Genomic DNA, 23849 nt, shown 5'->3' with positions numbered 1-23849 from the left:
TGTGTGTGTGTGTGTGTGTGTGATGGATTTAGATATCAGTTTATGGGGGATTATATGGACAGTTTCTACAGCTATTTTTCTCTATGAATATTTTATCATCGTATAAACAAAACGCAATTTCAAGGCAGCTGTGCACATGGGACAAACAGAGGGGCAGACAGGAAGCGTGGCTCTGTGCCAAGTGTGTTGCCATCAACAGAAATTATAGGTCAGGATGAGAGGGGGGGGGGGGGTGAGGGGGTTGGCCACAGATGTAGATGCTTCCATTGAGGAACTTGAACAAAATTTGCGTTCCAAAATGCCCATCCAGTTCCACTTGACCACATTTGAAAGAGAATTGGCTGCAGTGGCAAAAAAAAAAAAAAAAAAAAAAAAAAAAAATACTTGCAGCAGGGTACGAAAGAAAAGGAAACGAGACCGAGATGGAGACTAAGAGTGTTTCTTCTTCCCTGAGTCTTAAATCCGCCATGGGTAACTGCTGGAGTGTGACAGTAGGCTTATAACAGCCACTGTGTCGATAAATCCCAAGCGCATTTATTTCCTGCAAGACCAAGGAAGCATACCTCGCTTTATGTCCCCTGCAGAACAAAAAAGGCAAGGTGATTTTCTTTTTTTTTTTTTTTCCTATCCACTTATTTGTCCTGTTATTTATATATTAATGGCTTCACATGTATCATCAGTTTTTATAGTATTCTTCAATCAGTGCCTGGAAAGGCTTTGAGCACAATATATGAATTATTTGTTGCCTCCTTAACTTTCTGAATATCTCTCTCTCTTTGTTGTGTATTAGATTAAAGTTCTCTTCATTTGCATGATAGCATGCACATTGGCTCACATATTAGGGAGAATTGTTAGTGATTAAGTTCACTCCTCCAAACATCACATTTGATATGCAGATTATTATATCGTCCTAAAAAAAAAAAGCAATAAAACACTAATGGTTGATGCATAATTATTTTTAAAAAAAAAGCCTAATGGGATCATTATTCAAAGTTGCTCAGACAATTAAGCGTAACATGTTTATTTGAAGTGCAAAAAGAGAAACCTCTGAATCAGCGCAACCTCTCTCTAATGGAAAAGTCTGTAATTGGAGGCAAACTGGCGATTTTGGCGACTTTTGATTTCTTTCTTTTGTTCTTTTTGTTTCTTTCTTAATATACTCTTACACTGAATCCATTCATGCTAAATAGTCTATAAAATCAAATAAAAATCCTTTATATACTTTTATTTTTTTAATGCAATATTTCAATCTAATGTGCTTCACAAAGAAATGATTAAAAAAAGATCGATCAGAATACAGTAGATACTGTAGTAGAAACAGGAGGAAACCGATTTGACAATAAAAATGTCTCCATGTGAGAGGTCACTAATCCCAATAATCCTAAACATTGCAGAGACACACACACACACACACACGCATACAAAACAACACCAGACACACACAGGCACACACACACACACACAGGCACACACAGCTTCCAGTCAAGGACATCGGTGAGGAGAATATAAAAACACGATTGAGCGCTCCTTAAACTGCCACACCCTGGCATCTATTTTTTCCAGCTCCTTCACACATACACACACACACACACACACACACACCAAATATGTAGTTGACCATGGTGTTGCCCCACTGGTCCATTAGACTCCCATGCAGATGATATCACCTCTATAGTCTGCATGCAGGGAAGGAGAAGAAGGGAGGGCTGGAAGGAGGGAGGGAGGGAGGAAGGGGAGGTTTCGCAGCACTGCTGGAGACTGTCTGACGGGAAGAGTTATCTCGGAAGCAAAGAGCCATGGATGAGTGGAATAGAATGACGGATGGTGAAGGTAAAGAACACACACACAAGCGCCCACCCACACACACACACACACACACACACACACACACACAGTTTCCCATGTGTTTTTGCTAAACTCGTGGGGCAAGATTTCCTTGTCTTGTAATGATTTCTAAATAGGGCCTCGTTGCCCAGGGATATATTTAATTGCCACACACCGGCTGCTGATGCTAATGCGCGCTGACAAAAAGAGAGCGAGAGGCAGAGGGAGAGAGAGAAGAGCTAGTCACACTTGTTTTAAAGTTACTTTGACTTAGCAAGGGCACGAGTGACTGTCACACAGTGGTCAGCATTACACATCCATTTGTCTATGACGGTTGGTGGAGGGTGGGGGGGGGTTCACTGTATTCACCGGAAGCGGCAGCTGTCACATGTCAGCGACACACACACACACATATACACACGTGTCCACCTCTATGCCAGGCTATTGTGTTCTTTCTGCACTGTGTCGCCAGACTCTCTCGCTGTAACAATTACGTCTCCATCTCTGTTGCAAGCTTGTGTGTCTGTTTATACTCTATGTACTTATTTGGGTGTGTGTGTGTGTGTGTATCCATGCATGTATTTCAAGGGGTGTCATCACTACCCAGTGAGACCCAGCCTCAGGAAAGAGACCACATTTCTTTAAATTCCCCTCCCGCTCGTCACGTTACACAATGGAGGTATTGGACACAAACGCACACTGGCACGCAATGTAGGCTCACGCATATGCACACACACACAAACACACAGGGCATAAAGCCATATGTGCACACACAGACACACGGGCACATGCGGTTATGCTCTGCTGTGGCGTTCGTGGGGGTGTTTGTATTGAGTACAGCTGCTTGTAGAGTGAATGTGGGAGCACCCAAGTGACCGGCTCCTAACAAACAAACAGCAGAGAACAAGAACATCTTTATACTTCATGGCTGGAGGTGTTTTTTTTTAATAAACTTGCATGTGAAACACACATGTTTTATTGCAGCGGCTTGCATGAATGAGTAACTCTCATGAATGTGTGTCCGTGTGAATATGTACATGGGTATGTAAGCGTATTGTGAGTGTGTTCCCCTCCCTGTATTAGGATAAATAGCCCTGTCTATCATGTAAGGCTGTGTCTGGCAAACAGATTCCCCTCACGTCAAGCCAGATGAACACAAATGAGTTCCCCAGAGGAGACATTTCAGGGAGAAGAGTGTCCCTGTGACACTTATCGTGAAGGACATCTTACTGGTAAAAGATGAGGTGTGGGTGACAGCCAGAAAGTACGCATGACTCTATCATGTATCAAGCTTGTATTCGAACATGGAGAGCGCTCAGGACTACATTAACATACAGCCCCGTGCATTGGAATTCAACGCAATGCAGCAACAGCATGAAAATGCATCTTGTCTTGATACTGTGATGTAAAAAAAAAAAAAAACGCATTAACATAATGGCAGGCCATCTGTCATACCCCTTGCTGCTTGGGATCAATAACCTCCTTCTGTCTGTCTCAGTATGTCTCTCTTGGTGACAATACCATCAGCTCACTTCTGGAAATGGATAGAGGCAGTGCCTATAGCACCTTCAGAATAGTATTAGATAACCACTGGTTGTCAGCTGCTATGGTGCTTTCAGTATCATTCCACCTCAGAGGTGACAGGTCCCACGCATGCTAAATCACTGTACTGTACCAAGAGGTAATTATACTGCCGCTGTAAATCTTTCTGATGGCTCGGCAAGTTAGATCATCTTCGCACATGCCTGCACATACGGTCGTGGATGCGCACATACTTTATGGCGCTCACACAGAAGCACGTAGCACGCCGCAAAGTCTTTTGCGGGCTCAGGTGGCCGGTTGTTTACCTCACGGGTCACAGCGTCGTACTCCGACCGCTGCATCATAACTGAACCATATGCACTCAAAAATGGTCAATCTATACAGTAGCTCGCATGCCATTTACTGTGTTTAGAAATGACTCTGAAAACTTGTGGAGTCAGATGTTGTTACTTTCACTTTGTTTTACTGCATAAATGTATGAGCTCACATGCACAAAGGCAGAAAACTCATTCACATGGGCAGTCACTGACTCTACAGTGGATGTTTGTAACGAGACTGCTGTTTATCAGTGGATAATGGATTCATAGTTGTAACAAACAGATCAATAGATATACAGTAGTAGTAAATTAAAAGGTGGGTGGGTGAGCTCAACTAAGACAAAATGGCACCAGCATAAATAAATATTCATTTAAGCTTATTCAACAGCTTCAGATCCGTTCCATCAGTCTGACACTATTGACCAGGAGTAAATAATGAGCAAACTCTTACTCACAAATAAAAATCAAACAAAATTGCCCCGATATCATGTTTTATATCAGTTATAATTTAGAGAGTCAGAGAATGAAATCCTGGATTTTTAAAGGTGGTCTGTGGAATGTGTGCAATTTTTTCATTAGCTAGTCTCAACTTTATTTGCATCTCATGCTCTACTAGAATGTGCACGAAGACGCACGTGTTCACGCACAGGCACCACAGTAATCCACAGTTTGTCTGCGGTGAATCAAGAAATGTAGCGATGCACCGACAAAAGTCAGAGAAGAAGATGACTGCTAGCTGGCAAATATGCCGTTAACACAAGGTTAGAAAAAAAATTGGCTTTGTTTTATGAGGAAGGAAAATGCAGATTTGTTAGGCTGTAATGTTACGCACCATGCAATTCACACAACTCCTTTCCAATGTACCATGCACCATTACATGTTCTCTCTCCTTCATCCAGGTAATAGCTGAGGTTAATTTCTGTTTCTTTTTACACAGTCCATCAATTAGTCTTGTGACTTTATCAGAGAAGACCTTCCAACTTTTCAATCTGTTTTATACAAAATAATATATTTTATCTTAAACTGCCAATGGTTAATGACTATTAACCATTGGCAGTTTTAATATGACTCATTAAAAGACTGTATGTAAAGAAACCAGAAACATCTTCGGTTACCACCCTGATGACAGCAAAATAGCTGAAATCATGTGGAGAATAAAACATAGCATAGTGAAGAACTGCATGACTTGTTTAATTATGAACAACCATGTTAATCACAGTTATACAACACATTGTTTACACTGTCCTTTCTTAAGGTAACCTCAAAATTTGAAGGTTACTAAGAGAAAGAAATATACTGTAGATCACACAAGCATATATATATATAGAGAGAGAGAGGGAGATAGAGATAGATATATATAGACCACAGTACAGTGAAGTGAATATCCGTTCCCTTGCTCCAACCTCTTTCAGATCCCATGAGATTTAAGTGGTTGAGGGGATAGGATGAGGGGCAAAGGTTGCTTCTGAATTAGACCCATCACTCTGTCTGCACCTAATGAAAGTTGTATGATGTTAAGAGGCGAGCAGCAGCGAAGACCGAGTAGAATTGTGAGCAGGATATTTTAGGGGGAGAGATGAAGTTTGGAGCAACATGTGAGCGAGAGGAGATGAAGTGAAGCGAGGGAGATGTGGTTATGGCACCAGTGGGCCAAATTAGCTAACCTCTAGAGACCCCCCTCTGCCTACCCGCTATGGGAGACTATGTGTGTGTGTATGTGTGACAGTGCATACAATGTGTGTGTGTGTGTGTGTGAATGAAGGGATGACAAAAAGCCTCAGAGCTACAGTATTTCTCAGAAGGCTCATGCAGCTCGAGTGGTCGTAGAGCAATTCGATAATAATGGAGTACAGAGATGTATTACTGCACCACACACACACACAAGCACACACACACACTCTCACAGTCTATATCACTCTCTGGCCCACTGACTCCTAGTCAAGCTCCAGTGGCTCATGTGATCGATTAACTGTAGAAAATAGACGGGCATCCCATAGTGCACCTGTGCCCACGGTCATGTGATACAATCCCAAGAGGCCTGAGTTTTCATGGGTGTGTGTGTGTGTTTGTGTACAGTATCTGTTTGCTGAAGTTCTGGTTGCGTGACAATTTAAAACTACTCCGACGTCAAACTCCAACCGTGCAAATCTGTGTGACAGGTTTGACATTTGGTGTGAATATAAGTCACCGTGTTTTTTCTTAAGTTTATGTTTGCATGACACTACATGCTAATTTTCAGACACAAACCCCCCGTTTTGTCGTTTTGGCGACAATGACATTTTGTGTGAACGTAGCCTCGACATGCAGTTTGGAGCGAAGCATTCGATTTTCAGCAACTGTTTGTGGGATCTCAGCGACGGTTCACCTGTATGAAAAGATCCTTTCATTTCACAGCTGTGCACAGGCAAACAGCTGTGTGCTGCAGTGTAATCCCATATCTAGTCTGTCAGTGGAAAACAGGACATGAACTAGGGGTTAGACTTGGGTGATAGGACAAATTTATTGAAAATTTTCTTGTACATGATACAAATCATCCACACTAGACTCTAAAACTCAGAAAAACCATCCAACAAAACAATGTAGATCCCTATGCAGTTAGCCATAAAGGCTGCTACAGGCAGCTAGTTCCTCTGTTTACTTTCATTCAGACTCGGAGACAAACATTTGAAATGATTCATATAAACGTCATGTTTATTTGGGAGAGGCTCCTGCAGCTTGTCCCAAAGTCTTTTTGAGCGACTCCTCCTTTCCCCGAATCTCTATAATGGAGCTGGCAAGTGCAACGTTAGCATGACCCATACAACCACAATGGCTGCACTTATGGGAAATATGACAGGTGGAAATAAACTGGAATTATCCTTTAGATCATCAAAAAAGGTAACTTTATATTTTCTGCCTCATCAGCATTCAAGGCATCAAAAATGACACAAATAATTAACCTACAAAAGCGGAATTTGTGCATAATTAGTAGTTCCAACGGAACCATTGATATAAGGCTTTATTCACTAATAGCCTGTGCAGCATAAAACAAGCCACCTGCAGCGCTCCGATGTGGTTTTTCAAGAGACATAATATGTTCAATTTAAAGAATCTACATGATTAGCCTACTAAACTTACTAGCTGTATAACATTTGTGTTGAAACTCACTTCTGACTGGACTGCATTTTAACAGAATCTCACTGTATTTGTTTATATTTCTGTCTTCAAAACTGAAGCTATACATCATCATGGGTCAATGTGCAGATAGACAAGACTACTGATATTGATACATCAGAACATGAAGGTGTCAACCAATCATGCGTTTACTGCAAAAATATTCTCCATCTGCAAGAAAAAAAAAACAAAACATAAGTTTCCTACTGAAATGTTGCCAGTACACAATGCAGCTGGAGAAAGAGGTCTATTTCCTGGAACATACACACTATATTTTTCCCTTTATTTTGATTTAGGACATTTTTAATAGCATCAACAGGAAGTTGGCCTGTGTGGTGCTGCTTCTGAAATATGGCCAAGGCCAGGCAGTGTACTGTATACCTAGCTATACTGATTCACAGAGATCAACTGAGAAAACGGGATATAAATGACAAAGTGCGTATGTCTGTGAATGTGTGTGTGTGTGTGTGTGTGTGTGTATGTGTGTAAGGGCCTTTTTTAGAGCATAAAGGGGCTCAGTGCTGAGCCCGTTCAGAGAGAGAGCCATAGCTCATGAGCACAGAATACTAATCCTGTTGCCACAGCCACCTCGAGCAGACAGTCCTTCACACACGCACACGCAGTTCTGCTTCGTTCGTTATAGAGAAAACGGATACGTAATTACTCTTGGTCATCGAAAGTGTGTGTGCGTCGTGCATGTGAATGTGTCCGCCATGTGTGTGTGTGCGTGTGCTCCGTGTTGGGTAGAGTTAAAGGTTAAGAAAACACCTGAATGTGCCGTACGGCCGCACTGTGTGAAAACAAACACCTCTCTCACCCATGCTGCTAAAGACACACGCAAGAAAACACACGCTTCTCTCTGCTCTAATTACCAGGAATCAGATAGTATTCCATGAGGAAGGGATGAGCTAGCTGTGTGTGTGTGTGTGAGAGAGAGAGAGAGAGAGAGAGAGAGAGAGAGAGAGAGAGAGAGAGAGAGAGAGAGAGAGAGAGAGAGAGAGAGAGAGAGTGACGGACCACTGGCTCCTGCTGAATGCTAGGGTGATCTAGTCCCAAGAGTCCCAGCCAAATCTCAGTCCTCTCTCTAGGTTTCTCTCTCTCTCTCTATTCCCCCTCCTTCTCTCTTTGTTCTTCTCTATCCCTCCTTCATTTCACACACGAAACACAATCCACACCCTCCGTCTGTGCTAATGAGAATTCATTATGATTGCTGTGCTCTGTGTGTGTGTGTGTGTGTGCATGTCAAGAGACTGAGGCAGGTGTCCGGCAACAAGACCTACTTATGGGACAATCTGAAACCTAATAAACTGGTAAATTTATTAGAAATGCATAGATGCTATATTTCCATAATTTATAGAAGTAAAGAGTGTTTTATTATGTAGATTAGAGTAGGGATTTATTCACAAAACTTGCAAAAATATAAAAATATGAACGTTTCAAGTTCTTTCCAGGTGATGAATGGCTTCCTTACTGTGAGGAAAACACTGCAGTGACATGCAAATGTGGCGGTACTTGCTCGGCCGCATCTGTAAACACTGCTGGTGCACATTACAAACTGTGACCTGAATGTGTCATGGCTGCACAAAAACAGTGGACACTCTGCTTTCAGCCATTTCTGACTCTTGAAACCGCACCTTGTTTGCTCGGCATAGAGAAGAATAAAGACGGAATATCACTGCGCTTCACATTGTGACATCAAGTCCATTATTTTCTGTATCAGGCCGCCTCAGACTGTGCTATAATGGGTATCCAACGCTGGTAACGTAGAATGAGACAGAGGTATTGTTGCAGCATAGATTAATAATAATAAAACTGAACAGTGCTTAAACTCTTGACCACAACTAATGACTTTCTAATTGTCCTGATGTGATCGTAATGGACACCTGCTAGCCATTTAAAAAAGAAAAAATACCAACATACAGCCTTCTCTGACAAATTTTAGAGGAAAGCTTCCACTTCCAGCCACAAATTAATGTGTGCAAGCCAACTAATTAAATTAAAGGACAGCCACGGTGGTTTCTGCAGCAAGATGGATGAGCCAACACATAGAGGATGGTGTAATTTTCCAGTGAATGATTGATGATTGAGAGATTGAGATTGAGATTGAGAACAATGGCGTTAACTCCGCATTCTATGTAAAGATATCCCTTGCACAAAGAGACGTCGATCTGTCTTTACAACCCATAATGTTTAATAACGTTGAGATGCTTATTCTAACACGGTAAAAAATTAATTTGATGTCAAGAGAAATTTTTTTAAATTAGATAAAAAGCTTTTGGTGGCTGGGGCGGAGCTGACGAAGCGACAGGACGAGGAGCTCCGTATCTCGGCCCAGATCACGGCTCGGACCCCTTACGCCCTTTAGTTCTCTATAACCAGGGGAAAGTCATCCATCATACATCATGGTGACACATTCAGCACTATGCAAGGAGTGCTGTGGAGGGCACCTTTATGTCCTCACATAAGCACATATATTTGATCTTTCTTTGATCCATCCCTATACTATAAAACTACAGGCTACAGCAGGATATATAGTAAGTTACCCGTATCCCAGAGATCATGCAGTACAGATACTGCAGGTGCATTTCTTTCTGATCTTGTGCTTATATCTTTCTGAAACAGTGGTTAGTGGGTGCTTTGATCCTGAGTATCTTAATATAACCAAACCCCACTATGAGCCACTCTTCACTGGTTGCACATCAAATATTCAATCAATGTCAACAAAGCTATCTCTCATTCTAAATTGAAAGCCTGAGAGTACTGTGTATTTGTAGAGAGAATACTGTGTTTCATGCTGTGTCTTTACTGCAACGTTAGTTGGACTATGAATTAGACCCCTTTTAATACTTTTTAATTGTGGCCTTTTACTCATTCTATGGTTGTGTATTTTTTCCCCATCTTTTTCTATGTATATGCTCCTCTAGGCATTTATGTCTTTTGTTTTCAGAAAGTCACATAAAAATGTATTAAAAAAAATGAATAATCCAGAATTACCTTATTCAGTTGTGTAAAAGGAGCTTAGGGTAGCCTCACTGTTTGTTTGTCTGTCTCTGTTTTGTCAGAAGGAACATGTAAGATGAGCATTGTCATAGTTTTACAGTTATAAATACTAGCTGCGTGTGTGAATCAGTGGGGTAATTTTTTTCTGGCAAAACACATACAGAGTTTGGCAGGAAATCAACCACCAGCTGAATTCTGTGTCACTGGTTTATTTGGGCTGACAGAACACCAAGGTTTTTTTTTGTAGAGAGAGAGAGAGAGAGAGAGAGAGTGAAAACGCACCACGGATGGAAATGTGACCGTGATGAGGAGAAGAAAATGAATGAAAATGAGAAGGTGATACACAGCGGTGTGTTTGTTTTTGCTTCAAACACGTCTCATGTCAGTTATGATGTATGTCTAGAGCTGTTGGGGGGGAGGTAGGTTGTTGATTGACAGGAGAACTAGGGAATCAGAGGTTGTTTTTTTTTTTTCTTTCTATCAGACCTGACATTCAGGCACACATCACCTCACAGGTTCAAAACCTGAATGCCTGTGTGTGTGTTTGTGTGCAGGCATGCATGTGTAATTGTGATTTCATGTGGTTTCTATGACTTGCATCATATCATGGTGGGGATGTCACAAAAATGCTGGATTTTACATGGTTAAGAATTCAGCCATAACGCTCTTGAATGTACATAGATGTGCTGCATGTTTGTGTTTTTGAATTGCAGGTCATTGCCTCTACTATCATTCAATCAGCGTTTCTTGAACCTGTCAGGCCACTGGGGTGTTTAAAGTTTATGTGTTCGTGTCCATCCTCTTCTTCTTCTTCTTAGTAGCAGTTGTAATAGCAGTATTTTTATGTATGAGTTTGGCAGTTTGTTAAACTATGCGTATATGATGTCTTTTTGTGCTAAATAAAAGCAGGAATACTGGAGACACCTGTACTAGGTAGGAAAGTAGGAAAAAATAGCAAACTTGTTTTATATGGCATAATACAGCTTACTCTGCCCTTTAATACTCAATTTATATGGAAATGAGATAATATTTGTTTAAATGTATTTTACATAGATATGTGGTTTAAATCTGTTCAGTGTCATGAAGTAATACATTCACAGACTTGATAGACAAAGACCCAAGACCTCTTTCTAAAATAAAAAAATATACAGATCGCAAATATATTGAAATGTAAAGACTCCACAGAGCAAATCTTCATTAGGATGTGTACTTTAAAAAAAAAAAAACTATTTCTGTCTCCTCTAACTGAGAGGATGAAGGACAAACAGGTTTCTGCACTAAATACTCTTCATTATTGACAGATACCACCCAGACATGAAAAATAGATTCCTTGCAGGTCACCTAATGCCATGCAAAGTATAATTTGGTCACTGTGCCTGTCATGTCCATAATAAAGATACAGTATGCTCATGAAAAAAAAAAAAGAAAGAAAATCCTCTCTCAGCTTCAGGCAGAGAGACCAGCTGAGGGTTTGCCAATACAGAAATAATAGAAATGAGCTTTGTGAAGGTCAGTGTAATAGACTACTGTCCATCACAAGATAAAAACTGTGCTGAATGTTGTCCTTTTTATTACATTCTATACCGTTTTTCAGGCTAAAACACCTGTGAGATACCATTAAGGCTAATTATTTGCTTATTGCTGTTTGTGTAAATTAATTACAGATAATTAAAATAATTGTCAGAAAACTAGCTTGGTGAAACGATGTTAATATTGATTTTTGAGAGAAAGACAGACGTGATGTTCAGTGTACATTTGGTACATCAGTTTAACGATAACCGTTATTTTGAGCGACCGTTTTTCTATTTTCTTTTTGTCGCTTTCCTGTTCATTCGAAATGTCCAAGATCAATCAGAACAATGGTTAGCCTCCACCACAAGCAAAGCACTGCATTTCAAGGATAAATGAGCAAAGTTCCCTGGCTGAATAGTGTCTCAAGCAGTCTGACCTTGAGAAGTGAATGTATTCTGTTGAAGGGCATCCGCAAACATTCCAAAACAGAAGAGGACAATTTGTTCAGTTTGTTCAATATGTAGCAAATCAATATAACAAAGTGGTAGTTTTTTTCTTTACAACAATATAGGTGTTTTATTTTTCAGTGAAGTGTTTTTCAAAGTAAAGGGCAGGACAGTAGATGCAGATAAGAAATAGTGGGAAAGAAAGCGGAATGACATGCAACAAATTCCCAAGCCAAAATAAAAAATGAGGACTTTGAGATTACGTAATATGCATTTTAGATCACTAGGGTGCATGAGTACACCCCAAACAAATAGATATTTAATTCCAAAGGCGAGCACATACATACGTTTTTGTGAAGGCATTTTCTAGAGGTGAGTAATGAGAAAGCCGGGGTTCAGAGTCAAAAAACGTGAGAGAAGATTTAGAGTGAAGAAGACATAGAGGAAGACAGAGATGAGGGAGGAGAAAACAAACATTCCAGCTTTGTTTTCAAGCGTCTCTGACTCAGCGAGGGTGTTCGTGTTTGTCTTTTAGTTGATGGAGATAGGGGACAGGAGAGAAACAAGGATTCTGGCTCTCGCTCTGACAGCTCGATGTTGGGTTTACAGTAATTCCGATATTTTAGGGTAATTAGGACGTCTGGGAATTGTTCGGTAGAGAAAAGCTTTCCCACATTTCTCCAGGCTGTCTTCTCATCAAGAGCTATCCGTGGTTCACAGCGGTCTCTATGAGCGGGGATGAGATCTCTCATAGAGTGACCGGCCGCTAACCAATATGCGCTCAACATCAGCGTCTTTGAGGTGAGATGCAGAAAAAAAGCCAAACGGAGCTTCCAGGTATCTGGCATAAGTTTAATATCACCCCGGAGCTTGGCATCGATTTACAGAGCGGCGCTGTCCGTTTGGCTTTCGTCTTAAGCAACAGTACATCAGACCGAGTCGAACTGGTTAAAACACTCTTTCTTCCTCTCTCCTCCTACACCACAGTCTCTTTTCCCTGTCCCTTCATTTCTCCCACTCTAACTTTATTAGATGATAAAATCCCCCAGTGATTGAGTGCAGAGCAATAACCTTCCCGTCAGCAAGGTAAGATTCTCCCCAGAGCTCTGAGTATATGTGTTAGAGTGTTGTTGAAGTCTTGCAATAAGAGTAACTGGGTTCTAATAATTACTGCTCATTTTGAAAACATGCCTATGATCCACCTAAAGGAAAATTATTATGTAATTATATGCACGATACTACAATGATTCATAGTATATCTCCATGCATGTCATTGTTCTGATTTGATTACATTAAAGGAACAATCCACCAGATTAATGCAGATGCACACATGCATACATATTCCCATGAGTCGTGTGTGCAAAGGGATTGTCTGCTTCGTGGTCAATCCACTGATGTATGACCGACCATGCGCACGCGTGTGTATGTGCACAAGTGTCCAATCTGATCTTGTCCCTAACATTGTCAACAGATGGTTTCACACACACAGACATACACACACCATATTGTGCAGCATGAATAGACCGGAGTGCTTGGAACCACACCTCTTGGCCACATGGGGGAATCTCTAAAATATAGATCAGACGGCTGAATTTTCTGACAGACATTTACAAATCTTTTGATGGAAGGTTTAAAAGGCCCCCCTTTGAACTGCTTCATTTTTTAGTTAAAGGCCAACATGCCAAAAGACAAAATTCAAATAATAAATTCTCTGTTAAGCAGAAGCATTCGAACTCCCTAAGGTGATTTCAAAGGCCAGGATAACAAGACAAACTTTTCTTGTCTATTTGCCACTCCAAGCTTGGTATACAAATAAACTGAATGCAAAATGACAAGTATAAGAAATAGCAGTAGACCAACTGAATGTCAGCTGAATTTAACACAACTGCCTTTATGTGCTGGATGGATTTTCTGGTGGTTATGTTGTATAGGGTGCAGGGAATGCATGAAAATGAACTGTTTGAGTTGCAGGGCGTGAGTAATATTCTCAGTGCAGAAATGTGTTCTCATGTGTAATGCATTGAAAATCGCAAAAAAGCAGCCCTGAAATGCAGACGCATTATCTGAGAAGAAACATAATCTTACCTTGTCGGACATCTCTGGGTGCTATGGCGATTGCATCATTGGAATGCAGCTCAGTGACGCAGCAGTCATCGGGAACCAGCGAACCGTTGCTGAAACTGTGAGGTGTCTCCGGGAGCAACGGGATAGGTGGTGCCATGATGTTGTGATTAGGACAGATACAGCCTGTTTGGGTCATCCCGCAACCGTCGCCGTTGGAAACCTCCTGGCCTCCATGGTCACCTGTTCGTAAACACTCCTCAAACCATCGGCAGAGCACGCCACAGGTAAACTGACTGGAGTTCTCGTTGTTAATGAGTAACACCTCTACTAGTCTCAGCTCCAGCAATTCCTTGGATACCTGAGGCTCATCTGCAGCTGGATGTCTTGTTAGACATAGTTGGACAAAGTTCTTATCAAACTGTAGGAAGGAGTAAGGTTCATCTGAGTTGGACTGGCTGCCACAGAGATTAATGACTTCCTGATCCCTGGTGGCTGCCGTCTGTAAGTGAAGGGGACAGCTTTGATTAGCCAGGTGGTGGTCGAGGGAGAGGAGCATGGGGGAGTGTGTCCGACAGATGGTAGGGTGGCGGGTAAAGCGGAGGTAGAGGGAGTACTTGGTGGGATCAGGGTTTTCCAGGGACCAGGAACAGCCCGGCGCCCTGGAGGGAAAAAGCTCCCTTAGGGAGAAAGAGCCATAGAGCACCCCAGCTACCAAGCTGGAGCACGGTGAGGAGATGGGCGAGGGGGCCCCCTCTGCCCCGGTGCTGGGGACGCCATTGGCAGCCCCATAGGCAGCCTCAGCCAGGGCAGAGAGAGGAGCTAGAGCGAGGGCAGACACGGCAGCCAGGGCCCCAACCACAGCCAGGAGAGAGGACAGCACAGACAGACACACCCCACCAGCAGTGTTCATCCTATGACATTCGTCCTGCAGGGGAGGAGAGAAAAGAGACAAGGATGGAGGAGAGAGGGGATTTCTACATTAGAAACATCAGGGCATATCTTCACTGACAACCTGACAGAACCAACATGACATGGAAAAAAGAAGAATTCATCAATATTCCTGTTCAAGTCTTGAATCATGTCTGGTAGGAAATATTTCCGGACAGACATTTGTCTCGTCTCAGATTATAACACAACCAAGTTTACGGCAGCAGTTCTCATGAAGTTCTTCTTCACATGCGCACATAAACATGTGGACTGTCAAGAAGACAAACACATCCCTGCTGGGCTGGATTAAAAAGGTTGATGACTTGGCTGTTGAGACATGCACTGTGGGGTCTGCTCTACCCGTTCCTGCTGATATGTGCACAAAAACACACAGGTACTTGCACACACATAAGCAAACACACATACACACACACACACACCATCGCCCGCTGAGCAGCTTCCCCAAGGCTCTGGCAAACTATTACCATCACCAACACAGTGAGGGTCCGCCAACAGCTTGATTTTGACTCACATAATACACACACACACACACACAGCTGAAAAAAAGACCCAACATATAAAGCATTTATAGTGTTTTAGTATTTCGCTTGAAACTACTTCAATATCCACTACATTTTTGTACATCCCCGTGTGTCTGCTTCATCACCCGAGACTTTCAAGTGGTTCTGCATAAATGCAGTTTGAGGAGGATGTGTGGGAGATGGGAAATGTTCGCACGGCTGTACCAGTAACCTTACAACATAATACCCAGACAACTTTCTCTGAAATTTCACTCAGCTCTCTATAATATTGCTACGCCCTGAAATTCAACAAAAGCCTCTCTGCAACATATAATTAAGCAATAGACAACTTTACACTGTAATACAAGAAAAATCTGGCAAAACTTTACAACTATTGCACACTACCACAAAAGAAAAAGATGATGAATGCAAAGACTTGTGTCAGAGCATAATATAAGACATATACAGCAGTTGGGTAATTGTATAGAAGGCTATGATTTGATGTGACAGTTGATGAACATTGCTGACCTTCATCCATTGATTTTTTTTTCCATTACAAAATACCACAAGATGCATCTTCTTCTTCTTCTGGCTCACATAGTGTAAGAGCATCAGCCTGACATATCCTGAGTATCAGTGTGGCCTGATGGTAACTAGTTGTTTTTTATTTAGGTCTGTGCTTAAGAGCTAAGGATGTCAGAAATTGAGATCATTTCCAATGTCTAATGTCATGTTTTAAATATTTATACTTTGAAATAAGCTCATTGACAAGGAACGTGCTCAATGTGTGTGCATGCCTGTTTATTTGCATATATTGGTCTTCCTGGTACAGTAGCACCAAGCAAGGTTACTAAACATGTGATGCAACTGCAAATGCCTCTATATGAAGCATGTGTGAGCTTTTAGAGCAAGTACTCTACTTCCCTTAGGCCCCGGTTAATGAAACACAGCAGTAGTCTGTACTTCACAGGATTTATGTAAGTCTGTTAACGCTCTCCAGCATTGGACATATAGTCCAAAAGGGCCTGGGTAAGAGGCTAAGAACTGTGCTTACTTCACCGTGTCAAGAGGTGACCCCACAGGGGTCGGACAGTAAGAGCCACTTGGGCTTATACAAGGGAGCTGTTAATGAGAGTCAGAAACAAATGAAAGGCAGACTGATGATTGGGGGGTTTTAACAGAACAGGAGAGATGGAGGAGATGCTGGAGGGAGAAGTGCAGTAGTGTTATAAGCAGTTACACAGGAATTATGAAAATATGTGCAAAATTTACATCATTCACCATGACAAATAAACAATCTCCTTTAGGTTTTAGGCATCCTGCTGATACTAACTCAGAGTGATGTACAATGCATAACATGGTTTGCTGTCATGCTCAAGGACAATTCACCTACACATTTTCTTTTTCTTTTTTTTTTTTTTTTTTGATGGACACAGATTGGGTTTCGCAGAGTTTGAAATCTGTTAGCCTGAGGTCATGGTAAGATCTCTATAACTAGCAGTTTACCCTGCAGTGCAGAATAAATAGCAGAATAGATGTGGAAAGAGTGCTGGAATATTTTACAGAACTACAACGCTACATATTTAGCAATAAGAGCGAAAATGTCGCTTTAAGCCGAATATTCAAAGGAGCATTTTAAAACTTGAGTTTCTGTTTCTTTTTTAAGCAAACTGAGTCATGTTGTTAAAGCAGAATCACTTGCTAGAAAAAAGACACGCAAACATAAGATATGTGCACCTACACACACACTACAAAAAATACACATTAGACACCAGAACACACTACATAAAAGCATATTGTTCTTTTCACTCATCAGACAGTGTTTACTGTGGAAGGAGCTGGTAGTAGTGTGTGACAAGTAACTAATCTCCTGACCTGGAAATGTATTTTTCCTGGTTTCTGATCATTTTTCCTTTATCTTCCTCTTTTGTCACTGTTTAGACTGGGGTTTCCTATACACAGGGTTCTCAACTGAGATTTTTCACTCGGAACAGGTGACATAAAAGTGCTTTTAAACAGTGCTGTCTCTGGTTGCGATGACACTTTGATAAATGCATGGCACAGTTGGGCCAAGGGAAGGCTAATGTAGCATGTTGTGAAATATGCTCAAGGACATCATGCTTTCTGGCATATTATAGACACCGCCACTTGAACACGCTCTCGTACTTTCAAACAAATATGGCTTGATACCTGTATAACATCCATACAAACTCCAGCACAGCCAGTGACACATATCTTACTAACTATGTGTCGCTGAACTGTTAAATCCAGAAATTGCGTGTGAATTCAAAGCAATATTCTGTAGTATAGGACATGACATTTCTGCTTCCCCACTAGAACTGAGCTGAAATGGGAGATGCCTACCAATAAAAGATGACATGTTTATGCTTTAAAACAAATATTACTTTGTATTTCTTATTTCATTGTACAAAGAACAAAAGTTTGTCTTGTCGCAGACCTGAAGAGTCAAGATAGATAGCATTATATGCCAAACCATGCATAGGTAAAACCTTACGCATATTTTACGGATGAAAAGAAGTCAAAAGCGTTAAGCAAATTGTTTTTGGGACAATGAACAATGAATATTCATAGAGCCACAGTCTGTGCAAGAGTAGGCCCTAAGTGCTGTCTTCATGAGGCCATTCTGTCCCACTTCACTCTAAAACAGCACTTTACTGTGGGCACCCATAAATATTCATTAGCTTTGATGTCTTCCTTCCCCCTTCCACCTTGACATTAATGTTATCACCATGGATGGCAAAATATGTATATCCTTCACTCCCCGTCTCTCTTTCCTCTCCCTCTCGGCTCTCCTCTTCATTCTTTAATGCAGTCAAGTGACAATATGACTCATTTGATTATTGTCGTCACTGTCATGCAAAACAGAATAGTGCTGAAACGCCAAAGTTTCTAAATAATGAAATACAGCTGTGCTAAAAGTAACACTGTCCTTGAGATTATGTTACCAAAACTTTAGCATAGCATCAAATGATCATGTCTGCTCAAAACTATCTGTGTCTCTTGTGTATTAGAGTTATAGTTCCACACATACACAAAAAAATGTTGCAAAACTTTGTTACAAGACAAAAAGCCTTGGTTTTTGGTGAAACAATAAAAAATAAAGTCCTTTTGCATGACCTTACTCTGCTCTACATTTATACAGCATTCAAAAAGACTCTAAAATAAATGGATGTATATCTATTTGTCCTCCACAGTGGGACACTGTACTTTGTCCCTGATGGTAAAAGGAAATAGGAGCTAACACCAATTATATTATGCTCCATGCGCTCCATGGAAGCCCCCTAATCTTGGTTCAGACACAGCTTTAGCAGTAGCTGCATTGAAATGCCACTGCAACATACTGTGAAAGCACAAAGAGACACACTGGGAATGACTGAATTATAAAATACCCGCAGACTCAGAGTCCACATTAACTACCTAATGCTTGTCTGTAACTTGTTTATTAAACTCATAACTTATCACTGGAGGTTAAAACTGACCTTGCCAGAAAAAAAAAATGAATTCCTTCTTTCATTTCTTTTTTGTTTGTGTTGACAATTAAGGTCTTATCACTCCAGTCAATAAGGTAAGAAAACTTTTGGTAGAAAAGGGTCTTTCAGAATAAGAAAATACGAAATGAGTAACGAGAAAGTCTTAAAAAATCGTTAGAAATCAAACTTTTCCCATATAGACTTTTTCCAACAGAGACATGTATAACCAACGGATCCATCATGCCTGAGGTTCTTATTGGCAAAGCCTCAAACCTCAATCATTTGAGCTTGGGTAGTGAGTTTACATGAAAAGCTCCTTATCACACTCTCCAATATACAGCAGGCACTCCTGCTTGCACACAGTAATCATGTTGTAAAGGGTTTATCTGGTCTTAAAGCATGGTCATCTGACAACAAAGTCAAACCTGGCTTGGGAAAGTCTTGTGGTCTAGGGGTTTAAGGCCGGGGACCTTTGTTGCATATCATTCCCCAACTCTCTCTCTTTCCCCTCACTTCCTGTCAGCTCTCTACTGTACTCTCAAGTGAAGTTTCCCAAGAAAAACAACTTAAACCTCTAATAACTGTTTTTTTTTTTTTTTGCCACTTGAAGATGGCTGAAACGAGCTGTGAGCAACACTGACATATTATCCTCTTTAAGTTGGCAAACTTGTTAGCAAACAGCCGCCTTTTTACACATCTAGAAGATGCCAAGTAAGCAACATACAGTGTTATTAGCTTTCTCACTGAAAACAGTTGCCTGCTGTGCCCAAAAACAACGGTGACAGCAATGAGTGAACCAAAGCAGTAAAGTTGCAAAACTTAGAAAACTAAAACAATAAGCTGAAACTATATATAACTGCTACTATAATTGCAGTCAGTGGATAATTCTCCTAACTCAACAGTGTGACTCTGTGGGTTCGTCATACAAGCGACTGCTTACACATTACACATAGTCATTTGATTGATTGTCATCATTTAAAGTTGTACCTGACTGAACTTGCGCAAAGTTATCCAACGACGCACTGTGTCGGGCCAATTGAATACATGCAAGCACCACTCCTGATAGATTTCTTTAACGTGAACAACATATTTCTCATGTATACCTCGGCAACAGAGGATGAAATTATTGCCACCGTGATAACTTTCCAGAGCTTCCACATTTGGCTGCATGAAATGAAAACATCAAAGAGAAAACCAGCAAGCGTTGTGGATTTCATAGACACATGATTCAATTACTCTGGAATTAATAGAAGTAAAGTGGAAAATTCCAGTAAACTTTTTTGTTCTTGTAGAATAATAGAGTGGAATAGCTTGTGGGCACCAGACTTAACAATATCCCTGGATAGGGTGCTTCTGTTTTGGGGAATACATTTCAGAAGGGTTGCAATGGAGAATCATGACATCCGCTCTTATCTCCGTCTCCTTCTCTCTTTCTCTGCCCCCACCCTAATCTCTCATTCTTAGTACAGACATTTAAGTGCACTGTTGTAGAGAATGGTATTGTCTGATTTATTGATGGAGAGTATTTCACTCATTTGCGGCCCTCAGTGGAGATCAGCATGTGGCCCATGTATGAGCTCACATGCCAACTAACCCCCCCCCCCCAAAAAAAATTAAATAGATAAATAAATGAATACATGTGCAGCGATGGTTCTAAAGACACAAACATGTCTTTCATTTATTACAGTATTTACTAAAACAAATCTTATTACATTTGCAATATATGATATCATATATATATGTCTATCAGATGTGAAGGTGAGTCAGCAGGATCAGCTGAAAGTGGCTCATCTGTCTCAGCTGCAGCAGGTGTGCACAGAGGAGGCTGTATCTGGTGCTTCTGCAGGGCAAATAATACACTTATTACACTTATTCTCACCTCATGTCAACACAAGCATCACACATGAACACAAGTCATAGTATAATCTTTTATAGGGAATTTACTTGAATCAACTGATTGGGACAAATATATGTAGACAATTTCAGTTGTACAAATGAGGTGACTATAAAACAAGATGTCAAACTGTGCCTATGTTTCTACTCATGTATTGACACACCTGAGAAAAGTGACAAGGTGGAATCTGTGGTCAGTGTTGTGCTCTCATCATCAGAGGATGTAGCCAACTGTTGAGAGACAGAGGAAACAAGAATAAGTTCATTGATTAGATTGCATATATAGCATTACATGTAGTATTTACATTAGATTATTTACCATCAGAAATGTCTAAATTGACATGTTGCACTCACTCACCTGAAGAAATAAACGTATTTTATTAAAGACGTATTTGTCTTCCACAGTTGTGACAGATGGTGTCACATTGTAGATATTTTAAAAGTGTATTTGAAATTATATAAAAGACAATGAGGTTAGATAATATAGCTAGCTAACCACATTGTCTGTTATACAAAAAGCTTACATCAACATTAGATACTGAGTGCATGCTCGCTAGCTAACCTAGTTAGCTAGTGCTTTCCAATGTAGTTTAGCTAACAATAGCAGCTAACTACATTAAGAGCTAGCTAGCTACATAACAAAACTTAAGAAAATACATACCTTTATTTTTGGCAGCTTCTCCCCTCCTTTTTTTTTGTTTTCCTGACCTGCTCCCCCGATGGCTTTTTTCTTTTCATCTTGAAATGCACTTCTCTGGCTCTTCAAGTCCCCTCACACTCCACTTGCTCAGCCCTGAGCCTTCGTTTTAAGTGAGGAGTAGACAAGATGTAACTTGACATTATGTAATTAACATCACATGTTGTGTAACCCCCCCCCCCCCAAAAAAAACCCCCAAAAAACTACCAATGCCATGAAGGGCGCCAGTGGGTCTTATAGGGGTGCTGGGAGCATAGTAACCACTGCTTGTCCATGGTTCTGGCCCATAGTGAAATTGGCGTGTTATATCACCAGCCCGCAGGTATTAGATGGTGCCCTAGGCAGTTGCCTATAGCTAGGGCTGGGTCTGGTTCAACTTCTTGCAGTGTGAAGTAATTGCTAGCTTGTACAACTATGCTTTCAGTGTAGCTTCCCCAACACTGCCCATCTGAATGCTAACATGATATTATCAAAGACTGTATCCTCATCCCAAGTGTTTGGACTTTCTCTCTACCACTGATTAAGTCATGAAACGTTCCTCTTTCTCTCTCTGCCTTCGAGCATAAATCCTCAACTCTGCCCCTTCTAATCTTTAGCTTCACCCCCGTAGAAATCTCAGCCTTCTTTAAAGTCAGACATAATTTATTTACCCATATCTACACACATCCATGTCTGCTCCGGTTTAAGTCTTTTATCTTGATAAGATCTTTTGGCTGTAAACCAATATGAAGAACCAATGTTGTTCAACTGATTTAGGCCGGTTGACATTTTAGAAGTCTGTATTCTGTTTGTCCTTTTATCAAGCTCACTCCAGCACACCATCAAGTCAGAGCTTTTCACTTTGCCTTATCAGTTATTCACAAATGGCAGTCAAGCTGAGAGGATCTCATGCTGTGAAAAGAGACAGCGGTACTAAACCCCTCGATCACAGAAAAGGGCATTTTGTCTTCCGGCTATGGCATACACCACACACACACACACACACACACACACACACACACACACACACACACACACACACACACACACACATATACATACACACACACACACACAAATACATCCATGCACTCATACATATTCATACATTCACGTCAGCTTGACATGTGACACATGTGCTGATGGAAGAACAAGGCGGAAACCATTATTGTGTGATGAAATTGAGTAGTGAATTAATTACGCGTTTTTAAATCAGGTAGACAAGTGGGTCAACAGATGACGTACAGACATTAAGAGGAACAAAATCCACTCTGTGACACTTAAACACTTTCCAAAATATGTGATGGCAGATTGGGTTGACTACAGTGGAGTTAAAATGCAAAACTACCAATCAACATTACTGCATACTACAAAGAGATAGACACTTAAGCAACATAGGCAGCCATAGCCCTGAATACAATGTATATTGTATTACATATAGGCCTAATATAATGCTCTATGTTTTTCTGAAGTGTGTTATAGTCGAAGAAGAGTGTGTGTGTTGATGTCCCCTCCCACTTAGGGATGGGGACAAAACTGATACCTATAAAAATTGTGATCAAATCCTCTACTATTCCAAATATCACTTTTTGAACATCATTAATAAAGTTATGTTGACAGAAGAAAAAAGGACCGTGAGGGCACAGAAGGTGTAATACACACATACATGCACTGAAGTTAAGAAAAAGTTCACTAAAAGTTAAGTTTGCAGTTTGGATTTAATAACATCATAATTACATAAAGGCTACACAAAGCCTTGTTCATCAGACAGTGACTTCCGATGAGACAAATTAGCTTAACTGCCTGCTATTATTCATATTGCAATTCAGCAAACTAAGGACCCAACTGAATAGTTTAGCACACAGTGCACTAGAGTAAAAGTCTGAAACTTCTATTTATTGAACTGAAAACCAAGAATCAATTTACATCAAACTGTGACACTAACCCCTATTATCACTCTCCCCAGAAGTGCATGTGGAGTACAGATGCAGATCTGTTCTCTGAGGTTTGTCTGACATCTCTCTTGTTAATGTAAATGTAGGAGGAACTCTAAAGAGAGAAGACGCAGGTTAAAGGTAGCCCAAGAGGAGTGTCAACACAACTCCTCATAAAATAGGCTCACTTGTTTTATTTCACATTTAAAAAAAAAAAAAAAAAAAGATGATGTCTTCCTGTGTGCACTCAAGGTTTTTTTTCCCTTTAATGGCTTGAGCTTCTGAATGAAGAAATGAAAGATAAAAAGATGTTAAGAAGGGGTCAAGTAAGTGAGGAAGAAAGTAGTAATGGATGCAAGAAGTAGCAAGACATTAAAAGGATTAAAGTCTAAAAAAATGATGAGAGGAGAGAAGTTTGAAAAGCAGAAAAAATCAATGAATGATGAAAAATGACCTTCAAGAAAGTTACAACATAAAGAAGACAAAAGGAATGGAAACGGACAAATGGAAAGTGACTTTTCATGATTAGTGACTTCATAAGTGCAATTT

The 23849-nt window shown here is 40.7% G+C and overlaps 1 protein-coding gene across 14 annotated transcripts in view; it reads right to left on the bottom strand.

Annotated features, from left to right (window-relative positions):
- Positions 1-23849, bottom strand: part of adgrb2 (adhesion G protein-coupled receptor B2) — a 203499-nt gene that overhangs the window by 132251 nt on the left and 47399 nt on the right. For all 14 annotated transcript variants that reach the window (XM_042436671.1, XM_042436670.1, XM_042436672.1 and 11 more), the window contains one exon: positions 13880-14783. In XM_042436671.1, the coding sequence (XP_042292605.1) occupies positions 13880-14768 (889 nt within the window). In that variant the 5' untranslated portion in view covers positions 14769-14783. The remainder of the gene's footprint in view (positions 1-13879; positions 14784-23849) is intronic.

This window comes from Thunnus maccoyii, chromosome 15 (genome assembly GCF_910596095.1).
Source record: "Thunnus maccoyii chromosome 15, fThuMac1.1, whole genome shotgun sequence".
In the NCBI taxonomy this organism is placed as follows: Eukaryota; Metazoa; Chordata; class Actinopteri; order Scombriformes; family Scombridae; genus Thunnus; species Thunnus maccoyii.
The sequence above is the reverse complement of the archived record's forward strand: the minus strand, read 5'-3'. Positions and strand labels throughout refer to the sequence as shown.